We start from the raw sequence: 16,730 nt of genomic DNA, 5'->3' as shown, positions 1-16,730 counted from the left end.
TCAAGGCCAGGTTGGATGGGGCTTGGAGCAACCTGGTCTGGTGGAAGGTGTCCCTGCCTGTGGCAGGGGGTTGGAACTGGATGGGCTTTAAGGTCCCTCCCAACCCAAACCGGTCTGTGATTCTATGAAAGGAAACGTCACAGGCAGTATTTCCAGAAGCACACTGATATTAAATGAGACTGTAAAGGAGAAAGCAGGACTACACTTACACTGCACATACTTTAAAGAAGGACTGCTACAGGAGCCCCTCTCAACACTCACTCAGTCCCACGGCGGGTTGGTAAGAAGGAAGAAATGCTGAAGCCAGAAGCAAAGTTAAACAGCGGCAATTGAAGCAGACAGAACACAGACCCCGGTGTCTTTCGCAGTGTTTGCACCACGCACCAAGTGCTCGGCTGGAGCCCACCCTGGAGGAATCCTGCCTAAAAGCCCACGGGCTCTCAAGACAACTGTGATCAGCCATTTTCAGCCCTTCACCTCACTCTGTGAATTATTTCTGCAGAAGTCACAGGATGGAGTTCGAAGAGAGAGTTGTGGCAATGCCCAAATCCAGGCGTGCAGCTCAGGGATCACAGGCTCTAGAGCTGATGTCCCAGGTGACAGCAGAGCAACCCCTCGGAGGCGTATGGGGACACCACACACCACCGGACAGTGCATGAGCCCCACTCGTGCTCCCAGCTGCAGCACTCAGACTCCATCTGAAGCATCATCTGCCAGGTTTGCTAAAAGCTTCACGTTTAAAACTCTCTTTAATGAAGAAGCGACTCATTTTCCAACGTGATTCTACCTCAAGCTTGGCCAGGGGAGGTTCAGGTTGGACATTAGGAAGCATTTCTTCTCAGCAAGGGTCATTAGGCATTGGAAGGGGCTGCCCAGGGAGGTGGTGGAGTCACCATCTCTGGAGGGGTTTAAGAAAAGCCTGGACATGGCACTTAGTGCCCTGGTCTAGTTGCCATGGTGGTGTCAGGGCAATGGTTGGACTCGATGAGCCCAGAGGGCTCTGCCAACCTCATTGATTCTGGGATTCTGTGTGCTGAAGCATCCGCTGCCTGCCACAGGGACACGGGATCAGTGCGGTCAGTGCTCTGCGAGTATGACTGACCAGTTACTTGCTGAAGCCTTTTTCGATTGCACAAGCCACCGCTGCCAGGAACATCAGCCTACCACAGCTTTGCGGTGGCCACAAATCCCCCAACATGCTCCAGTTGTGCATCACGTGCCAAAAAACACAGGGGAAAAGAGGAGTAAATGGGTTTTGTTGAGCTCGGGGGATGATGTATTGGGACAGAGTGTAGACTGAGCTCAGAAAAAGCATCCTAACAGCAAAACTTTGATCTTATCAAATCAATTTGGAATTCAGAATCCAGTAAAACACAAGTCAGCGCACTCAGACTCCAGCAGAGCCAGTGCAGTTATTAGAAGGAAAGACAGTGTCTAATATCTCCAAAGCCACTGAAAACAATTTTAGGAGAACATACAGTTACCAGCAGTGGCATGGCAGCATTTTGTGAAAATAAAGTTTTTAATCTGCCCCAAAGAGAGAAGTTCAGACGTTCAGTTCCTGCCCTGAAGTTGCATCACTGCAGTGACATCAGCAGGGCTTCCTGGTTGGAAGTAACCATAGTCACCTCAGCTTGGCCAAGAGTGAGCAGAAATGCATTTAAGCAAGGATTCCTTCGGGTGTTCTTCCATGGAACTACAGCACAACCACATACAATCACATTGTTGGCCATATGTGTGGCAAAATGTATGCTCACATCAAAGCATTACACACAGGTACAGCTGTTGCCCTTAGTGTGACCGAGCTCTCTTATGCTCTCAGGTTTTCAGTTAAATTTACCTGAAGATAAAAGCACCCTGAACCTACCAAATAGACCCTAATCCTGTTGCTACTGATTTTTTTTAATATATTTAGGTGAAAAAAAAAAGTAATTTAGTTTAATTTTTAAAAAAACCTCACATAAGGATGTAACCCATCTGGCTGGATAATTTCCTGCACCTCCTGAAGCTGCAGAGTCTGTAGGTAAAACTTGGGTTTAACCTGGCAAAAAAATTCCTGCTACTTTGAGAACAATCAGGAAGTTTATCATGCACATTTATAACCACACCATACGCTTCTTTAGAAGAGACAACATTTAACTATTACAAAATTAGATCACATTTCAGTATGTAAGAGATACCCAGCTCCAAACCAGTTGTCTCAGCAGGGCATTTCCCCTGTGAGGGAACATGATAACGTCAATCTCCACAACCCGAGGACCTGAAGGGTCTGGAGGGTCTGACCTACAAGGAACAGCTGAGGGAGCTGGGGGTGTTTAGCCTGGAGAAGAGGAGGCTCAGAGGTGACCTTAGTGCAGTCTACAACTACCTGAAGGGAGGTTGTAGCGCAGTGGGAGTCAGCCTCTTCTCCCAGGCAACCAGCAATAGGACAAGAGGACACAGCCTCAAGCTTGGCCAGGGGAGGGTCAGGTTGGCCATTAGGAAGCATTTCTTCTGAGCAAGGGTCATTAGCCATTGGAAGGGGCTGCCCAGGGAGGTGGTGGAGTCCCCATCTCTGGAGGGGTTTAAGAAAAGCCTGGACATGGCCCTTAGTGCCATGGTCTAGTTGCCATGGTGGTGTCAGGGCAACGGTTGGACTCGGTGATCCCAGAGGGCTCTGCCAACCTGGTTGATTCTGTGATTCTCTGACCACCCCTGATGCATGGTAGCCAGCGGACCTCTGGGTGCCTGGCTGTCCAGTGAGTTTAGCATCGACCTTGTCACCTGCTTATCCAGCCTACGTCTCACCAGCTTGGTCATATTATGGGAAAAGTCACACCAAAAGCCATGTCAAAGGCAAGGTAAACACCACCCACTGCTCCGTCCTCCTCCACAGAGCCAGCCTTCTCACCACCTTGTCAGCAACACTCTGCTTTGGTAAACCCACACTGGCTGTCCCAAAAACAACATTCTTCGCCTATATGCACAAGAAAGCAGCTTCCAGGAGAGTTTGTTCCGTACCTCCCCAAGGACCCAGACAAGGATGACCAGGCCTATCTCCCCACACCCTCCTTCTCACCCTTTTGAAGATGAGCATGACATGTTCCCTCTTCCACTCACGAGGAGCTTTCCCCACTCACCACATCCCTTTAAGGGCAATAAAGAACGAACCTGCAACCATGTTGGCCCGTTCCTTCAGCACACCAGGAAAATCTGTTCACACAGAAAAGCAGGAAACTGTTCTAATGGCCTGAAGTTGAACGAAATACTTAACATCAACCCATACGGGGCCATGCCAGGTCTTGATGGACCTTCTGAGTGACTATCTAGTATCCCAGCTTCCCAGGAGGCTGCTCTCCCATTCTCCATGCTGCTTGGGACCTCCAAAATAAGAGGAGTTTCCAGGTATTTAATAACCTGCAACAGATTTCCACAAGCCCATGCAAGCCTTTAGCATCCACAACGTCCTGCAAAAGCAAGTCCCGCAGATTACATCTCCTCCCACACGCTCTGAACACGAGGCTGGCAGATGGCACTTGCCACCCCTTGGCTTCTGCACTGAAACAGAGTGAACATCTCATCATTGGAGGGTTTTTCTTTAAAAAAAAATTGTATAATACTGCCACCACTATCAAGTGATAAGCTCACACGCTTAGTCCTCCAAATTTTCATCTCTACTCAACTCCACAGCAGTAGCACCGCTCTACTTCTCTAAAGCAGAGTTTGGAAGCATCTGCAGAACATAAGCGATAGGTATCCAATTTCTCACACTTTATTTGAAAGGCTATTCAGTAACAGTGAAAGTATTTTCCATATGTCCTACAGAAGCGGCTTCATTCAGGACACAAATTCCAATCAGACCTCTGCGAAGATCCCACAGCTGGTTACAGCAGAGACGTTTGAGAGACACAGGAAGAATTAGTCCAAATGTCTTGGTTGTTGAAGTGGGAGTTGGCCTCTTCTCCCAGGCAACCAGCGACAGGACAAGAGGACACAGCCTCAAGCTTGGCCAGGGGAGGGTCAGGTTGGACATTAGGAAGCATTTCTTCTCAGAAAGGGTCATTAGCCATTGGAAGGGGCTGCCCAGGGAGGTGGTGGAGTCACCATCTCTGGAGGGGTTTAAGAAAAGCCTGGCCATGGCACTTAGTGCCCTGGTCTAGTTGACATGGTGGTGTCAGGGCCATGGTTGGACTCAATGATCCCAGAGGGCTCTGCCAACCTGGTTGATTCTGTGATTCTGTTGTTCTTGGCCCTCTGTTTTTACTCCTCCAGACAGTTTAAGCTAACCACATAAGCAGAAAACCTGACAATCACAGAAAAAAACCCAGATATATCAAGGATCTGCTCTCAGTTCTCTCCACTCACTGTGCCTCAGCTCACTTTCCAGAGCAGCTAGTGGAGCAGACAACGGATTCCCTTTGGATGAAGCCAGAGGAGCACCTTTCAGTTCAGAGCACAGCTGGTATGGGACAGGCAGCAGCAAAAGTTCAGCCCTGTGGTCAGACCAGAGCTACCCTGATGCAAAGTCCTGCAGCAGCTGATAGACTCCTCACCACCGACTTCCCTCCACAGGGTGACTTCATCACTCCGTTCTACTCACTAAGAGCACTTGGTGCACAAAAACGCAGACTGTAAAGCATGGGTTTGAAACACAAAGTATTTGAATTTCCCTCTTTGTATAGAAAAAGCTTCCATGACACCCAGAATCCAACTACATTTTAGCAAAAGATGATTATTCCATTTCTTCAGGACACTAGACAATGTGCTGGTTACTACACGATGGTTAGGACCATCTTAACCATCTTCTGCAGATGCTGCAGAGACTATATCTGGGAAACAACACTGGCTTTCGTGCTCAGTCTCACTTGGAAAAGCATTGCATAAAAAATGTTGGAGAGATGCTTGCACGTCTCATTTCTCAGCTGATTTGAAAGCAGACCACAGGTTTTACAGAAAAGCCATTTCAATGCTCTTGCAGCTTTAGAGACGAGCTCAGTCAAGGAAGTCTGCACGTTATCTTTAAATCCTTCCATGCTAAAATCAAGTTAATGAGAGACCAAGCAAAAGTGCATCTGAGCTCCATATTCAAATTAACATCTAAATAAGAATAGAAGTAAAGAAAATATGCTCGAGATCCTTCAGTACCACTGAAGTTTCCTACGGGAACACAGAACAAGGTGAACATGGTGAAGGGTCTGGAGGGTCTGACCTGCGAGGAACGGCTGAGGGAGCTGGGGGTGTTTAGCCTGGAGAAGAGGAGGCTCAGAGGTGACCTTAGTGCAGTCTACAACTACCTGAAGGGAGGGTGTAGTGAAGTGGGAGTTGGCCTCTTCTCCCGGGCAACTAGCGATAGGGCAAGAGGACACAGCCTCAAGCTTGGCCAGGGGGGGTTCAGGTTGGACATTAGGAAGCATTTCTTCTCAGCAAGGGTCATTAGCCATTGGAAGGGGCTGCCCAGGGAGGTGGTGGAGTCACCATCTCTGGAGGGGTTGAAGAAAAGCCTGGACATGGCACTTAGTGCCCTGGTCTAGTTGCCATGGTGGTGTCAGGGCAATGGTTGGACTTGGTGATCCCAGAGGGCTCTGCCAACCTCAGTGATTCTGTGAACAGTTGCCCAAACCTCTGGCTCTGAGCTTGCTGTACGAGGTGCCGGGGGGCCGGGCCACAGTGCTGGTGGGGATCCCCCTCCCGGCACTGCCACTCGCCGTTTCCTCTTCCATGCCACCCTGCTGAGCCGGGTGCTGGCACATCTGCCACCGCCCTGCTTCGAGGGGGGAAATACTCCAAGATTTCACCGAGTGCACTGATGCTTTGGGACAGACGGACTCCACCATCCTCAAGCCAAGAGCCAGACCTTCAGGTATGTTTTAAAAAAAATAAAAAGTTGTACTAATAATAACAACAAAATCAACCACACCTTGGGACAGCACCACACTGTCAAGCCTGTGGATCAGGCTTACTGAACTCAAGCTTACTGAACTCCAGCCACGGCGAGCACAACTGCACACCCAACGCAGCAGGTATGGGTATGTGTGATAACTCACAAGGATTTTTGATGCCTTTAAGAGGTTGGAGTTCCTGGCAGGGACACAGGCTACGACTTGGAAATGAGTTTTTAAACTGGCAGGCAAATAATTGGATTGTTGTGATTGGAAGAAGGGCAGATCCTGGAGTCTGCCAGTTTGCTACAGCAATTCAAGGGGGTTACTCTTCCACCTCATCCTTTCCAAATTCTGCTTCCATATCAGAACCAATTTTTTTAAGCCTCCATTTGCCTCTTTCAGATTCCCAGGAGGAGTTTAAGGCAACTTTAAGGCAGTTCACTAGAAGTTCTAGCATCCAGAAGAGCAGATATCAGAGGATGCACCCATGCAGAGTTCACATTTGCAGAGCACTTGCTGACTTTCCTGTAAAGTCCCTAAAAAAAAAAACTTGCAAAAATGCAGGAAAAATACACCCAAGTGCTGTGGTCAGTAAGAGACATGTACAAGTAAGTAGTGAAGAAAACTGCAGTTCTCTATTAACATGTGACAAAGTTTGTGCCAAGTTTTGTTCAGTCTTGTGCAGCCATGAGTCTGTTTCTCTAGAAACACTGCCAAGGTATTTTCCTGGCTAGCAGACACATAGATAGGTCACGTGGCAGAAGGACGCTGTGCAAAGCTTGGTCACCAGCTGCACTACGCCTGTTCCACAGAAGTCTCTGCAAAAGCATTTAACAGACTGACCTCGGCCACCACTTCTTGTCCTCGCTGGAGCAGGTCTTGTACCTGGACACAGGCTGAGAACAGGGAAGGAAGCTGGGATAATACTTAGGGGATCAAAAAAAAGCAAAAAACCTAACACATTCAACAACAAAACACCCACACACATCAAAATTAACACAAGAAACCTTACTAGCTTCAACCACCAGCTCATTTCACGAGCTTTGATTAATGATTTAACCTTTTACAGCGCTACCTCGTTCAATACCTTGCTGGAAAGTGAGAAGCCAGTTCTCAGATTCACCAGGAAGGGCCTGCTGGGCTCCAAATCATCCTCCAGATTTTTTCCGATTGAGCCATCAAAGCTCTGAAGGACTGGTGAAATGAAGGAATCAATCTCAGATACCACACGCATTTTGTACCCAGTTAAACTACTCTTCTCTCAAAAACCAAGCTGCAACCACAAGCAATTCAGCCCTGCCAACCTATACGCTGAAATTCAAATCCTTCCACCCTCTCCTCTGCATACGTCTCCTAACAGAAAGCAGGGAAACGGCATCCCTCAGATTCCTTCATCACCCCCAGAAGATTGCACCTTAATGAAACAGTCTTAATCAAGTCACCTTGCAGAAGGATGCCATTTGTTTTCCTAACGAACAAGCTTTCTACTCGATTTCACCTTTTGACCCCACTCCCTTATCTTCTGTTCGACACAGCAGATGGGCCCACGAACGCCAGATCAGATCGTATGTTCCGCGCTATCAGTTTCAGAGATGCCACGTCCTTTCTTTTTAATTCTTCACTTGACACAAGCAATGCAAATAAACCCCTACAGCAAGAGAGCAGCCGAGTTCACATCACAAGAGCTGCACGGTCACTGCCAGCGTCATGACAGGACTCACACTTGGACACCTACGCCTTCAGAGATGCCCACTGCAAAACATTTAAGCTCTGTCTGCTTTCCCAAGGGCATTCTCGCACTGGACAAGCTCCCCATGAGCCAGCAATGTGCCCTTGGGGCCAGGAAGGCCAGTGGTGTCTTGGGGTGCATGAGGAAGAGTGTGGGCAGCAGGTCGAGGGAGGTTCTCCTGCCCCTCTACACTGCCCTGGTGAGGCCACACCTGGAGTAACTGGGTGCAGTTCTGGGCCCCCCAGTTCAAGAAAGACCAGGAGCTACTGGAGAGAGTCCAGTGGAGGGTACGGAGATGGTCAGAGGGCTGGAGCATCTCTGCTGCGAGGAGAGGCTGAGGGAGCTGGGGCTGTTCAGCTGGAGAAGAGCAGACTGAGGGGGGATCTTATCAATGCTCACAGATACCTCAGGGGGTGTCAAGGGGATGGGGCCAGACTCTTCTCAGTGGTGCCCAGTGACAGGACAAGGGGCAACGGGCACAAGCTGAAACATGGGAAGTTCCACCTGAATATGAGGAGGAACTTCTTTGGTGTGAGGGTGCCAGAGCCCTGGCACAGGCTGCCCAGGGAGGGGGGAGTCTCCTTCTCTGGAGATATTCAAACCCGCCTGGACGCGACCCTGTGCAACGTGCTCTGGGTGACCCTGCTTGGGCAGGGGTTGGGCTGGATGATCTCCAGAGGTGCCTGCCAACCCTTAACCAGTCTGTGATGCTGTGGATATCCACCCTCCAAAGCCAAAGTCAGTGTGACCCAACAGGAAATCAGCACACAGGAAAAACCATGGCTGCAGCAGCTCCTTCTGTCACAAACAGGTAGCGTAGAAGAGTGCATTTTGTGTTCCTAGATGACCCGGCCAAGGAGCATTTATAGCGACCATCTCCAGCAACAGCACTCAGCCCACACTCACAGGGCCCCCACCCCTCGGTACTCGGAGGCTGTACAGCAGAAAACTGCTTCATCAGGTCACACACGGGGACTTCCCATGGAAAACAAACACCAGATTCCTTCAAACTTGGCGCACGACAGCGCACGCTCTCCTCCACGCAAACAAAGCACAAAGACAGCCTGCTTGTGGCTCCTGTCCAGCGACTTCTTGTCTGGATCTAAACAGGCCACTAACACACCCCAACAGCCCGTTCGCTGCCGTACCCCATCACACGGCAGAGCAGAGGACGGCAGCAGGATCCCAAGGACTGTGTTAAACATCAGCAAGAGGAACAGCCACAACCCTGAGACCCAGCAGTCAAAACACAGCGCAGAACTTCTCTGCTGCACAACCAAAGTCCCACTGCCACGTGCAACACGGCGCCTGCCCCCTTCAGCCACAGCAAATATCAACTCAGTACTACAATGGTAACGCCTACCACACCACTGAGTATTTGTTCTCATCACCTGCACCAGTAACAGGCACCAGTTACAGTTTTCTCATAGAATCACAGACTGGTTTGGGTTGGGAGGGACCTTAAAGCCCATCTAGTTCCAACCCCCTGCCACGGTCACAGACACCTTCCACCAGACCAGGTTGCTCCAAGCCCCATCCAACCTGGCCTTGAACACTGCCAGGGAGGGGGCAGCCACAGCTTCTCTGGGCAACCTGGGCCAGGCTCTCACCACCCTCACAGCAAAGAATTTCTTCCTCAGATCTCATCTCAATCTCCCCTCTTGCAGTTTAAAACCGTTCCCCCTCGTCCTGTCACTCCATGCCCTTGTCAAAAGCCCCTCTCCAGCTTTCCTGTAGCCCCTTCAGGCACTGGAAGGTGCTAGAAGGTCTCCCCGGAGCCTTCTCTTCTCCAGGCTGACAACTGATAACCACTGGACCTCCGCAGCCATATTTTTAAGCTCAGCCACAGCAGGGCACTGAACAGACACCAGCCCAGCTACAACAAGGTCCCTGGCACAGGTCTGTATGCAAGACACAAACTGAGCCCAGACACCAGTTTACGGTGCAGTTCAGGACTAGCCCAGGCCAGCTTGCCCACGGCAGCCTGAACGCAGTCGTCCAGTTTGAAGGATGGAGGTCCAGCAGGACGGATACACACAGACTCTGTGAGAAGGCCTCGAGGCCAGAAAACAAGCCCTAAAACTCGAGTTTACCAGTACAGATGTAATCTGCCTGCTCTAGGCTTCAGCAGAACACACAAGTCACCTCTTTTCTTTAGACACACTGTCCCACTGGTGTGTCTCTGCAGTTTGGTTGCTGAAGAGTGTCTGAAGAGTACACTCCAGGTTAGAGACACATAATGTATTTATCTTAAAATTGTGTACTATTATCTTAAACATGTACTACACAGTACCAGCTTCTTACCTTCATGAAGCTTTTTACTTTAACTGCAGGGACACGCAGCCGTTGTCCCAAGAGAAGTCACAAGTTAACAGTCATCTGCAGCTGCAAAGTCACTGAATGAGCCAGGAAATAAGAACAAGGTTGTTTATCAACAGTAACTTCCTCCCTGAACGCGCTGCCCGCGCAGGGCACCCTTTCCTCACTTCACACTGCAATTCTGCTCCAGTTAGTAGTTCTATACATCTAAGAGCAAGCGTAGCTTGAGTCCCACTGAATCCACCTTATCCATATACCTACCCGAGGTCCTTCTACCCAAGAGAAAGGCCACCCTTTGCTGCTTGCCACCTTGCTTACGAAGAACAGTGAACTATTACAACAGATTAAGCTAATTCAAGCAGATACTACCTTGGTGCTCCCCCCTCCTCACATTGCCAGCACCTCCCTTACCCTGGAGAACATCCGATCCCAAACACCTGGTTAGGAAGACTAAACTGCCATGAAGCCAAATCATGAAGCACCATAATAACAACGATGCTTTTTTTTCCTGGTTTAGCTCCCTGAGCTACCTATGAGCACCAGCACAGAGGTGACAGAGAGGGTGAGGAGGCAGAGGGAGGACACAATCATCACAGAATCAATGAGGTTGGCAGAGCCCTCTGGGATCATTGAGTCCAACCATTGCCCTGACACCACCATGGTAACTAGACCACGGCACTAAGTGCCATGTCCAGGCTTTTCTTAAACCCCTCCAGAGATGGGGACTCCACCACCTCCCTGGGCAGCCCCTTCCAATGGCTAATGACCCTTGCTGAGAAGAAATGCTTCCTAATGTCCAACCTGACCCTCCCCTGGCCAAGCTTGAGGCTGTGTCCTCTTCTCCTAGCGCTAGTTGCCTGGGAGCACTACGCTGAAGACAAAAATGGAAGGTTTCTCAAGCATGAGAAATGTTTTATGTTACCTTTCAGGAGCAGAAGAGTAAGGTACCTGAGAGATGCCACATTTCTTAACGCTGTTTTATAACATACCCTATGAACTTCAACCACTGGCAGCTGAGAAGCCAACACGAGCGCACAAGCTAGGACAAGAATCAAAAGACATTATTTCCAACCAAAAACGCAGGGAAACTTTTTGAAGATTGGAGTTGGAGTTTGACCAGAATATTTTAATATTCCCGCTGAACACACAACTAGAAATATTTGCCCAAACTGAGGTTTTGGCAAGCGTTTACTCATCTTTTCCTAGTTTTGGCTGCCTCTGCCATGAATCTAGGTATGCAGCCCAGGGTAACATGGAACCTTCAGTTTTGATAGTTTCCAGTGCAGCTTTTCTAAGTATGTGTTTCAGCCCTTAAGTGGATTCTGGAAGAGATCAGTGGATGAACAGCAGTGCACACAGGCTGAAAAAGATCTGGTCCCAATTACACCTTACACTGGAGACTCTCCCCATATTTTTTCAGAACAAATTGTTAAAAAAAGATACACAAAAACACATACAGAGAAGTACCAAAGCGTTCACCTGTGGGTAGTACCTTGTATTCTTAAAATAGTTAACTGCATCATATCTCCTGAAAGAAGAGCAGCTATTTTGATACCTTTCAAACTGTAAATATAAGGCCCAAATAAATTACTTTTCATTAAAATAGTGCTTGCAGGTCTCAGCTGCAGATGCCTATTTACATTTGCTTTCCAGCCAGACTTCTCAAGTCTTGTTTTAACAGATACCTGTTTCAGAATGGCTATGATAGAACCCCAACTCCTCCCCCCAGCCATTTAGGCAGATTTGAATCCAGACTGCAAATACGGATCTCTCGGAAGCGTGTGCTGTGCTCTCGTGTGCTGTGCTCACAGTTCAATGCTGCTCAGTTCCTGCAGACTGCACTTGTTTAGTCTCCTCTCTCCCATGCTTGTCCCACTACTTCCCTTTTCTTTTATCCACCCTTTAACGTGCCTGCCCCGCACATAAACTACAATAAGTCCATCTTGAAAACAGAATAGTAAGAAAGACAGGGAAATAAGAAGATAAAAACTCTCCTTTTAGGGTTCGCAACTCACTACCTGACCTGAGGCACTTCAGTAGCTCCTACTACAACAAGTTCTGCTGCATGAAAGACACTGATACACTGAGAGTAGTGAAAAAATAAACCCATTGTGCATGCCGCTCGTTTGCTAATATCATTTACACCCTCATTAATCACAGCATTTCCTAAATAAGAGGGGGCAATCCCTCCCCCACAACGCTCCCCATATAAATTTGTCCCTACAAACATTAGGCAACCGGGGAACAGGTCAAAATACAAAACCTGCCCATGCAAGCGCGCGGCGTTGGCACAAAGTTGCAGGTAGAGACAGGCCGGCAGCTCGCACACACCGTGCGGCACCTCACCCACCCCTTCGCCCCTCACCGGGCCGCCCCGGCGGCCTAGCCCGCACCGACACCCCCCCGCCCCGCCGCTCCGAGCTCTGCGCAGGGCCAGGCGCGACGGGAGCTGCCGGTCCCCGCAGACGGGAGCCCGCATAGCCCGGAGAGGCCGGGAGGCCCCTGACCCGGCCCCGCGGCCTCCGCCACCCCCCGGCCGCAGGCCTCGCGTACCGTCCGGGCGGCCTCTGCCCAGGTCCTGCCCTTCTTCCTGCGGCCCTTCTCCCTCATGTCGGACGCGACGGGGCGCAGCTGATTCCGAGGTACCCAGAGGGCTCCTGCCGCCCGAGGGGGGAGCGCGGGGGAGCCGGGGCGGGCGGCGGCAGCGGCCCTACGAGCGGGCAGCCCCTGCACCCGCCGCCGCTGCCATATTGGGATCCTACTGTAAAGGGCCCCGGTCATGTGACCCCGCCCGCGTGACTCCACCTACTGTACGGGCGGCGGCGGGGGGCGGAGCCGCTCGGCGGATGGCCCCGCCCCTCTGGGCCCGCGCATGCGCGCTGCGCGCCCCGCCGCGGCTGCCAAAGGGCGCGGCCGCCCCCCGCCGCCATTTCCCATCAGGCACCGCGGCAGCGGGTGCTGAGGGCGGTGCTCCCGCCTCTGCCCGGCGGCACAGCGGGCTCCTGGCCGGCTGGATATGAGCCAGCGGTGTGCCCAGGTGGCCAAGAAGGCCATCAGCATCCTGGCTTGTGTCAGCACTAGTGTAGCCAGCAGATCTAGGGCAGGGTTCGTCCCCCTGTGCTCGGCACTGGGGAGGCCGCACCTCGAATCCTGGGTGCAGTTTTGGGCCCCTCACGACAAGAAAGACCTTGAGGGGCTGGAGCGAGTCCAGAGAAGGGCAACGGGGCTGAGGAAGGGTCTGGAGCACAAGTGTGATGGGGAGCGGCTGAGGGACCTGGGGGGGTTTAGCCTGGAGAAAAGGAGGCTGAGGGGAGACCTTCTCGCTCTCTACAACTGCCTGAAAGGAGGGTGTAGCGAGGGGGGGTCGGTCTCTTCTCCCAGGTAACAGCACTAGGACACAGAATCACAGAATCAAGCAGGTTGGAAGAGACCTCAGGGATCATCGAGTCCAACCATTGCCCTGACACCACCATGGCAACTAGACCAGGGCACTAAGTGCCATGGCCAGGCTTTTCTTAAACCCCTCCAGAGATGGTGACTCCACCACCTCCCTGGGCAGCCCCTTCCAATGGCTAATGACCCTTGCTGAGAAGAAATGCTTCCTAATGGCCAACCTGAACCTCCCCTGGCCAAGCTTGAGGCTGTGTCCTCTTGTCCTGTCGCTGGTTGCCTGGGAGAAGAGGCCGACTCCCACTGTGCTACAACCTCCCTTCAGGTAGTTGTAGACTGCAATAAGGTCACCTCTGAGCCTCCTCTTCTCCAGGCTAAACAACCCCAGGACAAAAGGAAATGGCCTCAAGTTGTGCCAGGGGAGGTTTAGATTGGAGATCAGGGACAACTTCATGGAAAGGGTTGTCAAGCACTGGCACAGGCTGCCCAGGGCAGTGGTGGAGTCCCCATCCCTGGGGGGATTTAAAAGCCGTGTAGATGTGGTGCTGAGGGACATGGGTTAGTGGTGGCCTTGGCAGTGCTGGGGTAACGGTTGGACTCGATGATCTTAAAGGTCCTTTCCAACCCAAATGACTCCATGATTCTATGATTTAACTTGTTCCTTCAGCCTTGTATCTGAGTTGGGAACGTATCTCCAGGAAGAGACGCCACTGGAAAACTCAAGTAGCCAGGGTCTGTGTTGCAGTCTGGAGCCTGAAAGCTCATATTTCAAAGTAAAAATAAACATGAGTCACCAAGGCATATATTTTATTACTATTATTACTACTATATCTACTGTACCACAGTTTCCTTGTTCAGAGGAGCATGTAACGCACCTAAAGCCAAGGCACATAAAGGTGGGAATGCTGGGGAAAATAATTTGCTCCACAGGCTTTCTTAACAGTGAAGACTTCCCTCTCACTCTTCCCGCACAGAAGAGATGAACACAAAGACTTGGAGAATAAAAACCAGCTGGCCTAGAAGAAGCAGTGCGTTGATTCAACTTGGAGCCTGTTAGATAAAATTCTGTCCCCCGAGGTATCTTGGAGTGGGCATGATATTGACCACCTCCTTATGGCTTCACTCAACAGGACAACACATTCTAGCTTTCACCGTGCCTCTTCTCTTTTGTAGCCCACTAACAATTTGCTGATCGACAGCCGGCTGAACATGAGCCAGCAGTGTGCCCAGGTGGCCAAGAAGGCCAGTGGCATCCTGGCCTCTATTAGGAATAGTGTAGCCAGCCGGTCTGGGGAAGGGATCGTCCCTCTGTACTGGGCACTGGTGAGGGGGCACCTTGAATCCTGTGTCCAGTTGTGGGCCCCGCACTTCAAGAGAGATGTTGAGGTGTTGGAGTGAGTGCAGAGGAGGGCGACCAAGCTGGTGAAGGGTCTGGAGGGTCTGACCTCCGAGGAACGGCTGAGGGAGCTGGGGGTGTTTAGCCTGGAGAAGAGGAGGCTCAGAGGTGACCTTAGTGCAGTCTACAACTACCTGAAGGGAGGTTGTAGCGCAGTGGGAGTCGGCCTCTTCTCCCAGGCAACCAGCGCTAGGACAAGAGGACACAGCCTCAAGCATGGCCAGGGGAGGGTCAGGTTGGACATTAGGAAGCATTTCTTCTGAGCAAGGGTCATTAGGCATTGGAAGGGGCTGCCCAGGGAGGTGGTGGAGTCCCCATCTCTGGAGGGGTTTAAGAAAAGCCTGGACATGGCACTTAGTGCCCTGGTCTAGTTGCCATGGTGGTGTCAGGGCAATGGTTGGACTCGATGATCCCAGAGGGCTCTGCCAACCTCATTGATTCTGTGATTCTGTGATTCTGTGGTTCTGTGAAGGTGTGGTGAAACCCACCGTTTTTACCTCTTGCAAGACAATCAGCTTGGGGCATGGCGTTATCCAAAAGGCTCAAAGACTGACGCGAGCTGGGCACGGGGAGCCCCAGCCCTCCCAGCTGCCGTCGGCAGGAGATCATCGTTTTCTGCCAGCTGAAAACCGCCTTTGCTTTAGTCCAACACTCAAAACACGCTCAGAAACCCCCAATTTCAGTATAAATAACGTTTCTCTTTGCTCCTACCCAAAGATCAATATCACATTTCCCTGATAGCTCGTTACAGCATCAGGCAATGCACGCAGGCTGACAGGAAGCCTGATGTGATGCTGCATTTCAGAGAACAGATACAAGTTATTTTGGCTTCTTTTACCTGGAACGCCTGCACTCTGCAGGCTGGCTCGTGTGCCTCGTACGGCACAGCTGTGCCTACAGGAACAGCCATGCTACACACCACAACTTGCTTTTTTTCTAATATGCCATTTGACTTCCACCTGCTTTTAATGACACGCACACGGGTGACTTCAGTCCTACCTGTTGATGGCAATCGTTAGTAGCTTTGCACACAATGCTCTCACCTGAAAGTTTGGCTTCTCCTGGGTTTGCACCTGTGCCAAGCTGGGTGTAAGACACCACCAAATCACGATTTTTGCCTTTTTAGAGAGGGGTGTTATAGCAGCAGGGTTAGCTGCAAAAATCCAACAACAACCCAGCAGCCTGCTAAAAAGGAAACAAGGCTAAAACCTATTTGCAAAGTTTTAAGATGTGCTTTGGGCGTTTTTCAACTTCGTTTCTATTATTGCAAGGGCTAAAAAAATTATTTTCATACAAGAAATTAAAATATTAAAGCTCAAATTATTATCCAGTCTTATCCTTCATGATCATGGGTTTTAAGAGTATATCTACGTGTTGTAAAACTTACAATCGGGCTGTGACATTAGCAAATTAACGTTAATTTTTAGAAGTCACAACTGCTAACAAAAGGCCGTAGAAATCAAGAATCTTTTTATGCTCCTTATCCATTTTTCCTTGCTTCTGCTTATTTATTGGAGAGCCTGAGACACAGGTTTGCTAGCACACTGCCCTTACTTCCCTGCCGTGTGATTACGCCCACAGAAGCAATAGTAAGGTGGTGGTGACTCAAAGTTCAGAAGACAGTGAGTGTGTTTTTGGATATTTTTGCTTACTTTCCCCTGCAGGGACAAGCTGAGTTTGACAATAACACAGAATCACAGAATCAATGAGGTTGGCAGAGCCCTCTGGGATCATCGAGTCCAACCATTGCCCTGACACCACCATGGCAACTAGACCAGGGCACCAAGTGCCATGTCCAGGCTTTTCTTAAACCCCTCCAGAGATGGTGACTCCACCACCTCCCTGGGCAGCCCCTTCCAATGGCTAATGACCCTTGCTGAGAAGAAATGCTTCCTAATGGCCAACCTGACCCTCCCCTGGCCAAGCTTGAGGCTGTGTCCTCTTGTCCTAGCGCTGGTTGCCTGAGAGAAGAGGCCGACTCCCACTGCGCTACAACCTCCCTTCAGGTAGTTGTAGATCTTAAAGGTCCTCTCCA

General features: G+C 50.5%; 2 protein-coding genes across 3 annotated transcripts in view; both read right to left on the bottom strand.

Annotated features, from left to right (window-relative positions):
• ASXL2 (ASXL transcriptional regulator 2) overlaps positions 1-12,663 on the bottom strand; it is a 116,414-nt gene extending 103,751 nt beyond the window's left edge. Inside the window, exon 1 of one of the 2 annotated variants that reach the window (XM_068406559.1) lies at positions 12,463-12,663. In XM_068406559.1, coding sequence (XP_068262660.1) covers positions 12,463-12,519 — 57 coding nt within the window. In that variant the 5' untranslated portion in view covers positions 12,520-12,663. The remainder of the gene's footprint in view (positions 1-12,462) is intronic. The other variant, XM_068406476.1, reaches the window with a different exon arrangement.
• The window catches only part of DTNB (dystrobrevin beta), a 648,286-nt gene that overhangs the window by 324,172 nt on the left and 307,384 nt on the right, over positions 1-16,730 (bottom strand). The gene's annotated exons all lie outside the window — the stretch shown is intronic.

This window comes from Nyctibius grandis, chromosome 1 (assembly GCF_013368605.1).
Source record: "Nyctibius grandis isolate bNycGra1 chromosome 1, bNycGra1.pri, whole genome shotgun sequence".
In the NCBI taxonomy this organism is placed as follows: Eukaryota; Metazoa; Chordata; class Aves; order Nyctibiiformes; family Nyctibiidae; genus Nyctibius; species Nyctibius grandis.
This window is presented reverse-complemented; position numbering and strand designations above follow the sequence as displayed.